At 47.3% G+C, this 17,378-nt stretch overlaps 1 protein-coding gene across 1 annotated transcript in view; it reads left to right on the top strand.

Annotated features, from left to right (window-relative positions):
• The first annotated feature begins 735 nt into the window (after positions 1 to 735).
• Drgx (dorsal root ganglia homeobox) overlaps positions 736 to 17,378 on the top strand; it is a 32,760-nt gene continuing 16,117 nt past the window's right edge. Inside the window, exons 1-5 of the mRNA XM_042696535.1 lie at positions 736 to 800; positions 5,970 to 6,067; positions 7,518 to 7,619; positions 11,258 to 11,436; positions 11,553 to 11,665. Of these exons, the coding sequence (XP_042552469.1) occupies positions 767 to 800; positions 5,970 to 6,067; positions 7,518 to 7,619; positions 11,258 to 11,436; positions 11,553 to 11,665 (526 nt within the window). The 5' untranslated portion in view covers positions 736 to 766. The remainder of the gene's footprint in view (positions 801 to 5,969; positions 6,068 to 7,517; positions 7,620 to 11,257; positions 11,437 to 11,552; positions 11,666 to 17,378) is intronic.

Consider the following 17,378-nt stretch of genomic DNA (forward strand, 5'->3'; position numbering starts at 1 on the left):
GGCCATTTGTAAGGCCCAATAGACCTATCCAAGTTACTCGCTGTAGACAGCGCTGGAAATAATCAGATTAAGGCCAATTATGCGTGAGATTATAAAGGCGAGTGCTGAGCGGCGGCGCGCGCTGTAGACAGACAACAAGACAGCTGGCCACTTCCCGAGTCACTTCTCCGGTCCTGCGGGCGCCAGCAGCGCCGAGCCCCGCCCGCCGCCCGCGGGAACTGGAGATCGCCGCGCTCCGGCCTCGTCGCCCGCTGCCTGCGGAGGAGGTACGTGGTATGGGGGGGTCCCCGACCCACTCCCCCGGTGGGCTCCGCGCGCCCCGGCCTAGGGGCTTCCACCGCCTTCCCGGCCAGAGCTGCGGCGAGCGCAGATGGTCTCGCACGCTCTCCCGGACCTGACTGCGGGGGGCCAGGTGCAGGGCTGGCGGCTTGGGGAGCCCCTGAGAGTTGGGGCGCAGAGCGTGCGGGTTTGGGGTTAGGGCACGGCTGTGGGAGAGACGGACCTACGGAAGGGCTGCCCCGGCTCGCGAGTGGAGGTACTAACCGTGGGCTGCTGGATTGGGGCGGGGGTGGGGTGGGGAGTGGAGGCTTTCCTGAAGCCGAGCTCCCCGAGCGCCCCAGGACGGGCCTGGGGCGCAGGAAGGAGACTTGGATTCTAGCACTGTGTTTGCTTTGCAGCCAGACCGGCCCTGCGCGCGCCCGTGTGTCCCGTGGCCACCCACCCTCGGGCCCTGCCGTCCAGCCCGCACCGCCGACCACCGTCGGCGATGTTTTATTTCCACTGCCCGCCACAGCTGGAGGGTGAGTAAGCGTCCGGTCCTCGGCTTCTTGGCGAGGCCGGAGCCGGCCCGAAAGGGCCCGGGCGGCGTCGGGACTGGAGGAGAGTGGGAGTCCCAGGCCCCCGGAGGGAGCAGCCGCTTGGCGAGGAGCGGGGCGCCCGCGTTTCCCTCCCACACCCTGCTCCATCCCTCCGCGCCGCCGCCACCTGCCTCCGCACTCCGCGCCTGGGTCGGGTGGCCCCGGGCGGCGAGGCGGCCGGCGGGGCCGCGGGGCCTCCAGGCACAGATGCTGGTGTCACGCCTCTAATCGGGGCGCCTCCGCCCAGGGGGCCCGCATCAATCTTTCACGGTGTTTGGCGAACATCTCGGAAAGCTAAAGCAAGTTGGCCTGCTGAGTCTTGGGCCCCACCACGAGCCAGGAAGGACCTAAGGCTGGGCTGCCCTAAATCGGGGCTCTGGCCAGGGTACCCCAGGGGGTGCGGTCTCACTCAAAATGCTAGGCAACTCAGGGCCAGTCTCTCTGCTGGCCGAGCTTCCCCAGAGACCTGGGGCCCTGCGTGGCCTCTGCCCACTCGCGGGGTTCTCTTTTTTCTTTTCTTTTCTTTTCCTTCCTTTCTTTCTTTCTTTCTGTCTGTCTGCCTTTCTTTCTTTCTTTCTTTCTTTCTTTCTTTCTTTCTTTCTTTCTTTCTTTCTTTCTTTCTTTCTTTCTTTCTTTCTTTCTTTCTTTCTGTCTGTCTTTCTCTCTTCTTCCTTCTCCCCTCCCTCCCTTCCTTTCTCTTTCTTCCTCTTTCTCTCTTTCTTTCTCTTTCTGTTTTTCTTTCTCTCTTCTTCCATCTCCCCTCCCTCTCCTTCCTTCCTTCCTTCCTTCCTTCCTATGCTAGTCTTGGGGCTTGAACTCAAAGCCTGGATGCCATCCCTGAGTTTTCTTGCTCAAGACTAGTCTCTACCATCTGAGCCACAGTTCTGCTTTTGGCTTTTTGTTGGTTCATTGGAGATAAGAGTCTCACCGACTTTCCTACACAGGCTGGCTTCCAACCTTGATCCTCAGATATCTCAGTCTCCTAAGTAGCTAGGATTCCAGGTGTGAGCCACTTGCCCAGGGTTGACCCATTAGGTTTCTGATCACCCCTTAGTCTTTCTCTTCCTCCTCCCACCCTCCAGGGCCAGAGGCTTGTCTTTGAAGGCCCAAACCACACAAGAAATTTCCCTACAGGGTTCCTGGTGTGATCTCTTTTCTCCCAGATAAGAAAAAACCCTGTACCTCCAGGAGCCCCAGCCCAGGGCCTGAAGTGTCCTAGGGAGTGGGCTGGTTATTAGCCACCTGGGATCTTTACTCTTCTACATAATCCACTGGGCTCGAGCCAGACTCTCCCCAGAAAATCAAGGCTAAGATATTAGGACTTCAGTAACCTTGGGAGCAACCTAGTCCTTTGATTTATTCTTGCTGTAGAATAATGTTGGAGCCAAGAAATCCAGAGAACATGGCACAGGAGAAAAGCCCGTTAGACAGCAGAAGGGACTTTTCTTCTCTCCAGGTTACTTTAAGTAGTACCCTGGCCTCAGAATTTCTGGAAGTTTGCTTCTATTTTCCCTCCAAAAAAGCTTTTAAGAATCCAGCAGGATTTTTCTGAAGGAGGCTACCAAGGAGCAGTGTGATGGGTACCTTCTCTATCCCTCTGGGCCCTAGGGGTCAGGACTGACTGTAAGCCGGCAGCCCTGCTTTCGAGGCAGAGGCTTGGGCATTGAGTCAGTAATGGACAGTGGGTGTCCTGAGGATCTGAGTGGAAAGCTCGAGCTGTAGAAATGGATCAGTCCAGTTCCTGCTCTTCCTGAGTGTTGCTTGCTGCCCTCTGCTCAGCTCCATGGGGCTGTCATTTACTGCTAGCATCCCTCAGCACCTCTCCTCCCCCCCAGGAAGTCTCAGTGATGGGACCAGAGACAAAGGAGACAGAGCTTTAAGAAACTTCCATCTTGCTGTCTGTGAGAGTTTTTCAGGAGTTTGTTAAATTTAGTTTAGGATTGGAGTAGAACCAGACTATTTTTGGACTCTAACCTCTTATTACAAACAATTTGCTCTTTAATTTTAATTCCTTATTAATCCAAAAAGAATACAGGAGAAAAAACAAAGCAGGGCTCATAATTTCACTTCTCAGATAAATAATAAATAAACAAACAAATATTTTGCTGACAATAAATTGAAACTATGACATGGATCTTCCAGAGTTCAAATAGAACAAAAACTTCTACACTGACCAATGAAATCCACCTCTCTATCTTCCCGAAGGGTAACTGTTGCTGCAGGCTCCTTACGAATTCTTCAAGAAAAAGAATGTCTACTCTCTGTGTTTTCTTCTCTAAATGTCATATCTTATGGGCACCGAGATTATACTGTCATATCATTCTGTATTTTGTTTTTACTTCATACTGTATGTTTGAAAATTTCCATGTCAATGCGGAGCTTCTTATTTCTTTTAGACAGCTGTGTAGTAGTCCATTATATGTTATGTAGAAAGTCTGCTGATGGGTACTTTGGCTTTTTCATGTTTTATTGTTCAATTACAATGTTTTCAGGCATATTCTTTTCTCTCTCTTTCTAACTTAGTGCACTTTATAAGAGTATTCATAGATTAAAAGATGTTTATGTGCACTTAAATTTTTGATAATTATTTTAAAATGACATTCTAATAAGTGCACCAATTGATGCTCATATAAATGATGAATGGGCATGCACAATTTATTGCAACCTATTAGCACTGGGCATTTATTTATTTATTTTTGGGTCCAAATGGCAAAGCAATGTTTTATTATTCTGTTGTGTTGTGTTTAAGTAGCTGTGAGGCTGCACATTTTCATATCATCAACCATTCGATTTGTGTTTACATGAGAGAAATGTCTTTATCTCTGCTTCTGTTCTATGAGTTGGTTAGTTTATTTCTTATTTTGAGGAAAGTAATCTTTTTTCTTCTTTTTGAGTCTGTGTGGCACAGAGCATTCCACTGAAAGGTATTGTATTAAACAACTTCACATGGCGCAGTGTGAGGATGTGAGAGGATTGGGAGGACTTAGAGATTGTGTTCTTTCCTTACTAGTCAAATGCTTTGTCTTCAAAGGAGGCAATTTTGCCTTTTGCAAAGTAATAGAAATAAGACTATTTGGAGAGACTGTCCTTTAAAAGTTTCCACTGTGCTGGGCACTGGTGGCTCACACCTGTAGTTCTAGCTACTCAGGAGGCTGAGGATCACGGTTAATTCGAAGTCAGCCAGGAGAGGAAAGTTGATGAGACTTATCTCCGATTAACCACTGAAAAGCTAGAAGTGGAGCTGTGGCTCAAGGGGGGTAGAGTGCTAACCTTGAGCAAAAAAGCTCAGGGAGAGTGCCCAGATCCTGAGTTCCAGCCCCAAGCACGCACATGTACACGCACCTGTGCGCGTGTGCATGTGCGCACACACACACACATACACACACACACACACACACACACACTTTTCCTTTGTGCTAGAGATAAATGTTTGAGACTAGGGTTTTGGAGGTGACTGCATTGGACAAGAAAATGGGGCAGAAATTGGTGGCAGTGGAGGATGGCCCTGGAGTGCTTCCCCAGTGAACATAATTTGAAGAAACCCAAAGGGTTTGGCTTCTGAGGACTGAGATCCTTTTGAGCCACACTGTCGGCATTGTGGCTTAGAGCTGAGACTGCATGCACAGCGATGCTGAGAACAGAGACCATGGCAGGTAAAGTGTTCACTGGTTAATGGCAATTTGCTCATTTGTTTTCCTAAGAAGCCATTGTGGACTATCAAGTAAATAGTGCACATTTGGAAAATGATCCTAATGCACATTTGGGGCCAGACTCTGTTCTGGCTTGATCATGAGCTTTGGAGGCTGCTGGGGAGGACAAAGTCTCTCTTTTCTAGGAAAGTGGGAGCACTGGGTGCTTTCTAAGCCTTGTTCAGAGCCTCGGGTGTCCTTTGAGAGTAGCCTTGTCCAAGTCTGCTTGGCATTCAAGACTGTTGCTATTGGGACAGGCCTTTTGTTAACTGACATCTGTGTAATAGATTCACTATGGTGCTGATGAGCTGTGATCTATGGTAATTAATATTCATTTATAAACTTACATTTATGTGTATGTGTGCACATGTGTACGTGTGTGTGTGTGTGTTGGTTCTGGAGCTTGAAGTCAGGGCCCAGTGCTGTCTTTTAGGGTTTTTGCTTTAGTGCTCTACCACTTGAGCCACAGCTATAATTCTGGCTATTTTTTTTCCTTTGGGTGGTTAACTGGAGATAAGAGTCTCACAGACTTTCCTGCTCAGGCTGGCTTTTATACCTCAGAGCCCAGACTTCTCAGTAGCTAGGATTACAGGCATGAGCCATCAGCATGCAGTTTCATTTAAAACTTCTTACTTCCACGAGTTCTGCAAGTCCAGGAGAAAAGGTGAGATGAAAAACTCTTGATTTTTTTCTTCTCCCTTTCTCCCTTTTTCTTTTCCCTCTCTTCTGCCTTCTTTACCCCCCAATCTTTTTAAACTCTGATAACTGTAGAAATAAACTAAGGGATGAGCAGATAGGAGATACGTAGCCCTCTATTGAGGAAGCCAAAGTATCTGAAGAAATGAAGGGGAAAGGATCAGAAGTGCAACAAGGAGTCAGGCAGCAGATGACTTCCAGCTACTGACACACGGTCCAGAACTCTTTGGAGAGTGGCCTGACTCTCTTGGGGATTGTTTACTATCACTCTATTCAATACAGACACCTGAGGTATTTTGTAGAGAGAGAGAGAAAGAAAGAAGGAGAAAGAGAGAAAGAAAGATAGAGAAAGAAGTGGATGCAGATGTAGGTGCTGGTGGCCCACATTGTAATCTTAGCCTCTTAGGAGACTGAAATCTGAGGATTGTGGTTCAAAGCCAGCCTGGACAGATGAATCCAAGACTCTTATCTCCAGTTAACCACCAGAAGTGGAGTGGTGACTCAAGTGATAGAGTACCAGTCTTGAGTAAAAAAGTCAAGTGAGAGCCCAAGGCCCTGAGTTCAAGATCCAGTACTAACATAAGATGAGGGGGAGGTGGGCAGGGAGAAGTGCCTTGGGACAGACAAGCTCCATGTCTCCAGGGAACGTGAATGGGTGTTCAAGGAGGAGGTGAGCCTGAGAATCAGGGTCCCTTATGCTCAGGCTGATTCAGTTTGCTTCCAGTAGGTACTGCACCCTTTGGCAACCACTCTTCGGGGGATTTTGACGATGGCTTCCTGCGTAGAAAGCAGCGCCGGAACCGGACCACGTTCACTCTTCAACAGGTGAGCATCAGTCTTTTCCCCAGAATGAGCTGAGCTGCTTCTCACCTCCTCCAGAGGCAGAGCTGAGTAACCTTCCCTAATCTTTTCAAAAAAGGTCAATTTAAGCTGGGGGCCAGCGGCTCATGCCTGTAATCCTAACTAATCAGGAGACTGAGATCTGAGGATCTTGGGTCAAAGCCAGCCTGGGCAGGAAAATCCATGAGACTCTTTTCTCCAATTAACAACCAAAAAGCCTGAAGTGGAGATGTGGCTCAAGTGGTTGAGCCCTAGACTTCAGTGAAAAAGCTCAGGGACAGTGTCTAGGCCCTGAGTTCAAGCCCCAGGCCCGGCACACACAAAAATTAAAACAAAATAAGGTCAAGTGATTGCGGACCATTCCTTTTTCATGAACAATTTATTTGTCAAGGAATCGGTCTGGGGTGGGGAAGGAAGCAGATTTTAATCCTATAATCACAGGTTGTGAACTAGAGAAGCAACAATTTCTCTCCCAGTTGCCTTAGGCTAATGGTTTCAGGTTGATAGCCCTTGCCTACCTCTTAGTACTGAGGTTTGAACTTAGGGCCTGAGCACTGTCCTTTAGCTTTTTCATTTAAGGCTGGTGCTCTGCCACTTGAGCCACAGCTCCACTTTCAGAGTTTAGGTGCTTAATTGGATAGTTTCACAGGCTTCCCTGCCTGGGCTGGCTTGGAACTGTGATCTTTAGATCTCAGCCTCCTAAGTAGCTAGGATTACAGGTATGAACCACAGGAGCTGGGCTTTCTCCTTTCTTTCAGACTCTTGGTGGGAGCCCTATGGATCACTCTGTTCCTAAGGCTACCTGTAACATTTGTGTGTGTGTGTGTGTGTGCGTGCGTGCGTGCATGCACTCATGCATGCATGTGCTGGTACTGGGACTTGAACTCAGAATCTGGGTGCTATCCCTCAGTTTTGTTTTTTATTTTTGTTCTTTGTTTTGCTCAAGGCTAGGACTCTACCATTTTTAGCTAAAGCTCTACTTCTGGCCATTTGTTGGTTTGTTGGAGAGAAGAGTCTCACAGACTTCCCTGCCTGGGCTACTTTTGAACTGCGATCCACAGATCTCAGCATCCTGAGTAGCTAGGATAATAGGTGAGAGCCACTGTGCTCAGCTCACCTATAACATTTTAAACTCCTGTAGCAAGATTTCCATGTACATACATAGAAATAGTCACATCTCTCTTCTTGTTTCTCTTTCTTGAGGGGAAGCACTGAGGTGGTTAATAAATCTCAGCTCCTAAATTCTCCGGGATTGAAATTGCCACCCTGTGGGGATCTTTTCCAAGAGCTAACTTCCTCCTCCTGCTTCCTTAACTCCATCAGCCTGTGATAAGGCCTCCTTCCTTGTCACATGCTGCAGATTTGGACTATGCATCCGCTCCTCCTTGCCTAACCAGAGCCTATTACCAGTATACATTTTTTTTCCTTTTGCCAGTTGGAAGCTCTTGAAGCAGTCTTTGCACAAACGCACTACCCGGATGTCTTCACGCGGGAAGAGCTGGCCATGAAGATCAACCTCACAGAAGCTCGAGTGCAGGTAAACCTTGTGAATTATTTAGCTCTCTAATATTAAAACTGGCAAACTTTTTTTTTGATATCACGACTGCAGATTGCACATTTGGCCAAAGAAAGCAAATGAAGACTATCTGTCATTTTCATGATACACTTTAATAACATCAACATAATGTGGAATATTAGATTAGGTTGATTAATCGGTCATTCATAATTAACTAGTGATAATGTTCTACACTAATTTGTCCGCGTCTCTAAGGTACTAAATTACATCAATGCACATCCATTTCCTTGCTTTGGAAAAAAAAAAAAAAGCTGAGATGCTGCTCTCAAAGCTCTTCTGACCGCTCTGGGGTGAGGCCGGTCAATTGCAGAGAACCACGTTTTCAGATGGGAAGTCTGATTTGCTTTCCAGAAATTGCCTCATGCCCAACTTTTCTTCTGTACACAGACTCTTTCAGTGGAAGTGGATCCACAGAACAGGTGCAATTTAAAAATCTTTAAGCAGCAGCAGCAAAAGGGTTGGACAGAGATGGGAACAAGCTATGTGATGGTTGGTCTCTGAGCAGGATTTTTTTTTAAACTACACGGTGATTATATTTTAAGTGCACAAACCCACAGAGCCCAGCAGATGTGCCCAAGCAGGAGAGAAACACATTCACAGTTTTGCCTCTCCAGGCGAGCTATTCTTTAGCACAATTATATATTCATTTTATTTATGAGTTTCCCTCCATGCTGTTTCTGTTCTTCTTCTTCTTCTTTTTTTTAATGTAGGAGCTTGGGGTTAAGACTATGCAAAGATCTAATTGTAGGAAATATAATAGTTTGCTTTCAGTCCCCCTGGGTCGTGTTAGTATATCTTAAAAACCAATGGCTGAAGAGAGATAATGGAATTCTGAGCAGTAAATTGGGGGTTGTAAACAAATTATTTCCCCTATAATCAGATTATGTGATCCTGATGATTAAATCTGAACATGAATCATTGGTCATATGCAGGCAAATTAAACTGATTATTATTTGGAAATGAAAATCTTCTTTGGCCCAGAGACTGTCTATCGTTTCTTTCTTTCTTTTTCATTCTTTTTTTTTTTTTAATGCCAGCTTGCCAATAGCTGCCTAAAGACTGAACTGCAAATTGAGATAAATGACACAATTATTAAGCATTCAGAAGTAGAGGATCATAACTTCTTTCTGAAAGGTGCAAGGGTAAGATAGGGGTGGTAGCAATTAAGGCTGAGAACTGTTGTCCGGGCGGTTGTTAGCTATTATGCAGGCAGACAATGGCCTTGGAGCGTTTGTTTAGTGAGCTTCCGTGTGGGGACGTGGGCTTTGGTGTGGGGGAATGGAGATGTGTTTACATTTATACCCCTTGCTCATTCAAATATGATTAATGTTCTCTAAAGCAGGGTCTTAATCGAAGCTGATGTTGTCAAACAATAACTAAATAGGGAAATAAACGACTCCATCATGCTCTTTCCTCAGAAGCAGAACTGTCAGTGCAAAGTCATTAAAATATGATAATGAAAAATAGCTCAATTAAATGTTGTTATAGCTGTGACCTTCATTCAATTAAGACGCGAGAAAGTGTCTGCATTTTGCTTTGCATTTAACTGCCCTAAATTTAGAATATAGATAAAATCATTACTCAATGGTTGCTGATATGTGCAATTAAAAGCCAACTCGATTAAAAAAGAAAGAAAGAAAGAAACCCAGTTAAAGGAGAATGAAAATTAAGAGATAGAGTGGGCTGTCAAGGAGGCTCAGCCTAAGGACCCAAGCTCTGTCCTAGTCAGTGTGTCTGCAGCCAGTGGAGGCCCAGGGCTTCATCCCTGGGGAGCCTAGGGGAGCCCTGGCCAAGCCTGGCTTGTTTATTTTTTTGGCCAGGAATTATCTCCAAGGAGAGAAGATGCAGGAGGAAAGGAGGGGAGAGGACAGGAGAGGACAGGACAGGACAGGAGAAAAGAGGACAGGAGAGGTTTTGCTGGGCAGAGTAGAGTAGCAACTCACAGAGCTCTGGTGACACCACCTTGAACTGGTGGCCTAGCTTCCAGGGGCTGTACTTTTGCAAATGCAGTTTGAAAACCATGGGTACCAGCATCTACGATGGTGCTCAGGTCAAGGTCAGTCATCAAGCTCTCACTGAGTTAAGGGTGATAGTGCTAGGAGGCTAGCCAGCATTCTCTGGGTGACCATGGCTCTGTGCCAGGCAGACATTGTGTTGGGGATGCTGTAGATGGTAGGATTTTTAAGCCAAGTCACTGGGCTGGAGATTGTAAACTGTCTCTGACCACCTGGCTGATCCTGGGGAGTTGCTGTGTTTAATTTCCTTGTCTGTAAATGGGGATGGGTAGAACTGCTCACACATAGAGTTGGGGTGGACTTGAAACCAGGTTCACTGGGTGCCATAATTCCAAGTCACGGCTGATTGGATTCAGGGTTTCTCCTGGTTACTCTGGGCTGCTAATCATGAACTTGCGACATGTACTTCAATGAGTCAAGATTAGCCCAGGGATGTGAGCCTGCTGAAAGAGGACTGTGTCTCTGATGGGAAGCCTGAGGGTTGTTTTCTTTTTCTTTTCTTCCTTTCTTCCCTTCTTCCCTCCTTCCTTCCTTCCCTCCTTCCTTCCTTCCTTCCTTCCTTCCTTCCTTCCTTCCTTCCTTCCTTCCTTCCTTCCTTCCTTCCCTCCCTCCCTCCTTCCCTCCCTCCCTCCTTTCCTTCTTTCCTTCCTTCCTTCCTTCCTTCTTTCTTTTTTTTTCTTTTTTTTGTAGGGCTTGAACTTGGGGCCTAGGCACTGTCCCTCAGCCTTTTTACTCAAGGCTAGTGTTCTCCCACTTTGAGCCATAGCTCCACTTCTGCTTTTCTGGTGGCTAATTGGATATAAGAGTCTCATAAACTTTCCTGCTCGGGCTGACTGTGAATTGTGGTCCTCAGATCTCAGCCTCCTGAGTAGCTAGGATTACAGGTGTGAGCCACCAGCACCCAGCTGAGGGAAGTGTTTCCTCCTCCTCCTCTTCTTTTTCTCCTCCTCCTCTTCCTCCTCCTCCTCCTCCTCTTCCTCCTCCTCTTCCTCCTCCTCCTCCTCCTCCTCCTCCTCCTCCTCCTCCTCCTCCTTCTTTTCTTCTCCTTCTCCTTCTTCAGTCCTGGGGCTTGAACTCAGGGCCTGGGCACTGTCCCTGAGCTTCTTTTGTTCAAGGCTAGCACTCTATCACTTGAGCTACAGTGCCACTTCTGGCTTTTTCTATTTATGTATTACTGAGGAATTGAGTCCAATAGGCAGGGCAAGTACTCTACCACTAAGCCACATTCCCAGTCCAAGGGAGGTGTTTTCTAAGTTGTGTTGACAATGATCTCTGGTAGTAAAAACATTTCACACCCAATAAATACATTCATGTGTAATTCTTGTACTGAGATCTTTCACAGGCAGCAGTTTTACCCTTCCTGTGAGCAATGCATACTGTCAGTTCTTTAGCATTCATTGAGAGAGGCCTATCATAAATGTAGATCAGTCTGATCTGTCTGAAAGTTTGAAACTCAGATTCTGAGAGAACACAGTATGAGGTCAGCCATGCGCACCAGCCGAACATCCAGGATGCTATGTCCTGGCTTCCTCCTCTTGTTTAATTTCTGCCTCCTTTGGGTGCATGTTTCCCATTGGTGCTCAGGTTTGGTTCCAGAATCGAAGAGCCAAGTGGAGAAAAACAGAGAGAGGGGCCTCTGATCAGGAGCCAGGAGCAAAAGAGCCTATGGCAGAGGTGACACCACCTCCAGTGAGGAACATCAACTCTCCACCTCCCGGGGATCAGGCCCGGGGCAAGAAGGAGGTGCTGGAGGCCCAGCAGAGGTGAGGGCTAGCTGGGCTTCTGGCCTGGTGTGTGTGTGTGTGGAAGGGTGGTGTGGGGGTCTTGGGCAGCTCAATAGACATAAAAAGAACTCAACAGAATTTTCTTTCTTTGCCAGCCTGGGGCGAACAGTGGGTCCTGCAGGTCCTTTCTTTCCCTCCTGTTTGCCAGGGACACTCCTAAACACAGCTACATATGCCCAGGCCTTGTCCCATGTGGCCTCTCTGAAAGGTAAGCTTCCCTTGGATGAGCGGTGTGGCTTGTGGGGAGGGTGGAGATGGCTTGAACGATGTCTTGATGGTCCATTCTTGGGCTGTCCTCTGCTCATTTTCCCTGGGGCTGGCTCAACAGTCTCCTCCTGTCAGTTCCTGCCAGGGAACTGGACTTGTCCTGTTTGATTTCCATCTGACTTGAGAATGTGAATGAGTGAGTGCCTCATTAAGTGTCATCCCTCTCAGCCCAGGACTTGTCCCAGAGCTGGTTGTTTCAAATGTTCACACTCCATCATTCTTGCCTCTCCATCACAGTTAAGGTGTTGACTGCCGCTTGCAGGGAGGCCTGGAGGGGTGCTGGGGTGTGTGTGTGTATGTGTGTGTGTGTGTGTGTGTGTGTGTGTGAGAGAGAGAGAGAGAGAGAGAGAGAGAGACAGAGAGACAGAGAGACAGAGAGACAGAGAGACAGAGAGAGATCTGGCTTCTCAGGGCTTGTCTCTATGTGAAGCTTGACTTTCCCAGGAACTCCTGAAGGCAGAGGTCTGCACTGTTAGGATTCATGGCTTTCTAAGATTTGTTTTCTTCCAGTGGCTTTCTTACAGGAAGAATGAAAATGGCTAGGGATGTTTTGTCAGAGGCAGAGAAAGTCACTCTAAGGCTGTCTTAAGATTTTTTTTTGTCGGTTGTGGGGCCTGAACTCTGGGCCTGTGTGCTGTCCCTCAGCTCTTCAGTTCAAGGCTAGTGCTCTACCACTTGAGCCACAGTGCCACGTCTGTCTTTTTCTGCTGATGTGGTGCTGAGGAATCGAACCCAGGGCCTCATGGATGCAAGGCAAGCACTCTACCACTGAGCTACCTTCCCAGCCCTGTCTTAAGATTTTTGAGGGTACTATCCTTGGATGTAAGGGCCATTCTAGTATCTCTCAATGCCTTGCTATGTACCTGTGGGTCCAGTAATTGGGCTGTGCCAGCGAGGAACAGGGCTGGGCTCCAGCCAGGTTAGAGAGAGTGAGAGGCAGTGCTTTCCTGTTGTCTGTGGCAGGAGGTCTGGGAGGTAACAAGGTGTGGCTGTAGGCTTTTCCCAAGACATAGGCAGTGGGAGAGGCTGCCCTGTGTGTCTTTTGCCTGTCATGGGCTAGTACCTGGGGCCTCCTTGTCCTGTAGCAGTCCTTTCAATATGGGTGGGTTAGAAACATACACACACCGCAGAGTATCCCAATATGCAATGCAAATGTGGATGGAGGCAGAAGGGAGAGTTCTTGTGTCTCTCTGAGAAGTCTGCTGAAGAAGGTGGAGAGGGCCTTCCAAGTGTAGAGAGCGCATGCATACACTTGTCTGGAAGATGGAGAATGTGTTGGGTGCCCACCAAGAGAGCCCAGGAATCCATCAAGGCCCTAATGGCCAGTGCTGGGTCTGGGTGTCTCACTGTAAGAGGTGTACCTCCCAGGCCTGGATCTAGGCAACTTGTACATCCCTTTGCTTAGCTGGCTGTGCTGGGTGGGTTGGCTGCTGCTGACACCATGTAGAACACCAGCATCTTGACATAAGAAATGCTCAATGTGTAGTTTTCAAATAAAAAACCCTGAAATTGCCAGATACTGGTGGCATACACGTGTAATCTTAGCTACTCGGGAGGCTGAGATCTAAGGATTTTGGTTTGAAACCAGCTTTGGCAGAAAAGACCGTGAGACTTATCTTCAATTAACCAGCAAAAAGCCAGAAGTGGAGTGCACCAACCAGCCTTGAGTGAGAAAGCCAAGGGGGAGAGTATAGGCTTTGAGTTCCACTACTAGCATATACATACATATATATATATAGTATATATGTCAATGTATATATATGTATATATATATATATATGTATATATATATATATATATATTCCCACGTTTGACCTCATGTGATAGGATGCAGTCAAACTGTCGATGCACTGTCTGGGGCTGTGGCTCTAGTGCTAGAATGGAGCCCAGCAAGTGCAAGGCCCTGAGTTCAAGCCCCAATACTGTCTGTCTCCCCCAAATTAGATACACTAAAACTACTGTATAAAATCAACTCCAGGCTATATGTATATGGAACCTAAATGAATTTTGTAGTTAGCCTTGACTTTTATTCCTATTGTATCTTATTACATATAAGCAAATACTCCAAAGTCTGAGAAAATCTGAAACATTTCTGTTCTTGGTCATTTCAAATAAGTGATATATTTAAATAAGAGATAAACAACATATACAATTGGAATTGGTAGCTAATGAGAAAAGGGCCCCAGAAAGGAGATTACCAATCATATCTAAGCATCATCCAAAGATCTGGTCTTGACAAAGAAACAGTCTCATATCCATCCATCCATCCATCCATTTGTCTGTCTGTCCATCTGTCTGTCCAATGCTGCCAGCAGCTGACCTAAGCGTAGCTATTCCTTTAATAAGTATGTTCTGCTTGGCTCCCTCTAGCTTCATAAATAGTAAGAGGGGATCCACACATCTTCCCCTCTCTGGTCCTTGGGTCATCTCTTGTAAGCCAGATGAGGCCCTGTGGGCCCTTGCAGTGGCCGAAGGCGAGAGGTGAGAAGGTTCAGGGCAGGGAGGGCTGGAGAAGTCAAGGACAGGAAGTGAGAGGGAGACAAAACTGGGACTTAAACCTCTCATATCTGTAGGAAATCATAACCTTGGCAGAATAGAGGCCAGATCTGGTGGGGGAACCCTCAGTATAGGACTCTGTGCAACTCTCCTTTTTCTTTCTTCTGTTCTTACCTCTGCTCCCTTTGGCTGGGCTGCTCGCCTCATTGGAAATGGATTTTCCTTTGATTGTTTTGCTGCAGGGCCCAGGGCCACCTGTTAGTGTCCCCATTAGACACCCTTCCTGAGTGTCATCAGGTTGGGTTGGAGAAAAGTTTGGGGTGGTCAGGCCTACTGAGGCTGGCAACATGCTGGAATCTTTGCAGAGCCAGGCAAACCATAAGAAAAATGAATGTATACATTTCCTTTCCCTCTACAAATACTTTTTCATTTTCATTTTCTTTCTTTTTTAATTTTGTGCTTTTTTGGGAGGGCTTGAACTTAGGACCCCTTAACTTTTTTTGCTCAAAGTGGACCTCTTCCTCTTGAGCCACAGTTCTCCTTTGGATTTTTGGTGATTAATTTGATAAGAGTCACAAGGAATATCAGCCCATGCTTGGGATGGCTTTGAACTCTTGCTTGATGTTTTGGAAGCCCGGGGCGCTTGAGCTCTATTTGTTCATGGTATTTGAGGGAAGTGTAGGTGAAAGGCATATTTCTTTATTATCAGAAATAGTAATGCATGGAGCAATGTACAAGGTCCCTCAGGCAGGTTTGGACTTGGCAGTAATAGAGATGGGGATTTTGGAATTTTTAGAAGCTGGAAATCTGCATTTTTATTTGAAATATTCCTGTCTTGGGGCTCCAATAACAAAATGCAAAAGACTGGGCCATGAATATAAGCATACATCTGTTTCCCATAGCTCTGAAGCCAGAAAGTCCTGGCTGAGCTCTGAAGCTCAGCTTCTGCTTAGCCTGTGGAGTCCTCCCGTGTCTCACACAGGGGAGCAAGCAAGTGCTCTGGTGGCAGGTTGCCTCTAAAAGGGCAAATCCCATTGGGAGGGCTCACCCTTCAGGTTCCAGATCTTTCCAAAATTCCACCTAACACCATGCCCTTGGGAGTTAGAATTTCAACTTAGAATTTGGGGTACCCAATCAGTCGGTCCATAAGAATCTCATCTTTTAGGGCTGGGAAGGTGGCTCAGTGGTAGAGCGGTTGCCTTGCATGCATGAGGCCCTGGGTTCGATTCCTCAGCACCACATAAGCAAAAAGAAAAATGCCAGAAGTGGTGCTGTGGCTCAAGTGGTAGAGTGCTAGCCTTGAGCTGAAGAGCTGAGGGACAGCGCCCAGGCCCAGAGTTCAGGCCCCACGACTGAACCCCCCCCCCCCAAAAAAAAAAAAAAAGAATCTCATCTTTTAAATGATAAGCTGTGTACCGGTTGCTCAGGAGGCTGAGATCTGAGGATCAAGATTTGAAGCCAGCCTGTGAAAGAAAGTCCATGAGACCCTTATCTCCACTAAAACCTACCCCCAAAAGCTGGAAGTGGAACTGTGGCTCAAGTGGTAGAGCACCAGCCTTGAGCAAAAGAAGTTCAGAGACAATGGCCAGGTCCTAAGTTCAAGCCCCAGACGAGCATCAAAAAAAGAAAAAAAAAAAAGAAAAAAGGTGCCTGCAAATCTTTTGGGTCAGATATAATAACACCAACCAGTGGCCTACCTTTGGGGATTCGCTCTGGGCTGGGTGGAGCTGTTCTTCAACTCTCTCATTTTGTGTTCTGAGTTCTTGCACACAGGCTTTCTCAGACCCTGGGCAAAGTTCCTCTTCAAGCTCTGTTCTTCTGGCCCTGCCCCCAGCCTCTGTCCCTCTGTGGTCTCCTCCCCTAGTCTGGCTGACTGCCTCTGTAGCCCCGCCTCCAGGCACCTTGTCTCCCTCCGTGGCCCTGCCCCTATCCTCACTCTCTCCCTCTGTGGTTCCCTCTCATCCACCCCGCTGAACACTTGGCGTTTTCCACCTCTCCAGCAAGCTAAGCCATGTTGGAAATGCAGGGAAATGAGCAATCCATCAGGAGTGCTCCTGAGTTACTTCCTGTCAAGGTGACCCAGCATCCTGTGAGTTAGGGGCAGCACTTGAAACCCTTGTCTAGATTTTTTCACTGGTGAGAAGCTGAGTCTTGGGGCAGGAACATGAGGAGATGAGACCTTACTGCCAAGGCAGATTGCTGTTCTCAGCATCCTAGGGAGCTCTTTATAGAAGACTTTACTCATTGAGCCCTTCCTCTGAGTGAGTACCTACCTGCTGGAAAGAGAAACACAATGGGACCTTGACATCTACCCTGCTTCTCTGAGTCTCTATTGGGGAGGGGGTCTGGACTTAGTTAGGCAGGAGCTTTAGAGACCGGGACTCATGTTGAGGGAACTCTGTGGCCCCTCCCAGCTCAGAGACCCCCAACCCTCCTCTCCAGAATGGACTCAAGAAATGAATCTGAGCTAATCTTATCTCCCAGATTCAAGGCCCGTGGTCCTCCTGCCATCACATAGCCCCTTTCAGTCCCAGCCCTGGACAAGACTATAGGCTCAGTGGCACAAGATCGCAGCCAAGACCACTTATACTGCATCCTGCCCCTAGTTGAGGTGGGGGGGGGGACACAAATGCAGGGCTCCCAACGCCATGAGACAGTATATGTCCTCCTGCAAACACATGGAGCAGTCCCATTGGAGTTCTGGGGTTTGAAGTGCCCATACAGTGCCCTACTGGAGATCCCAGGACAAGGCTGGGGGTGGGTGGGTACAGTCTTTGGTTCTACGCATATTTATTTATTTATTTATTTTTATTGTGAAAATACTATACAGAGGAGTTACAATTACATGGGTACATTTCTTATCAAGCATTGTAGCCTCCTCCTTTGTTTCCCCTTCCCATCCCTTCCCATCCTCCTCCCGCCCCAGTCCTCCACGCCCCTCCCGCCCCACACAAAAGTTGTAAAGTTTGTTTTTGACATAACGACTTGTACATCTCATTGTTGCAATGGGTCCACCTGTATCCCTATTTAAACGAATTGTTTTTCCCCTCCACAAATTATACCGACATCAAATACAGTGAAAGCAGGGGTTATACTGTGGGGGAGTGACATACAAAACAACAAAGAAATAATCTTATAAATTCTAGGCATTTTTAATG

The sequence above is a fragment of the Dipodomys spectabilis genome, unplaced genomic scaffold (genome assembly GCF_019054845.1).
Source record: "Dipodomys spectabilis isolate Male_0828 unplaced genomic scaffold, ASM1905484v1 ptg000207l, whole genome shotgun sequence".
Lineage (NCBI taxonomy): Eukaryota > Metazoa > Chordata > Mammalia > Rodentia > Heteromyidae > Dipodomys > Dipodomys spectabilis.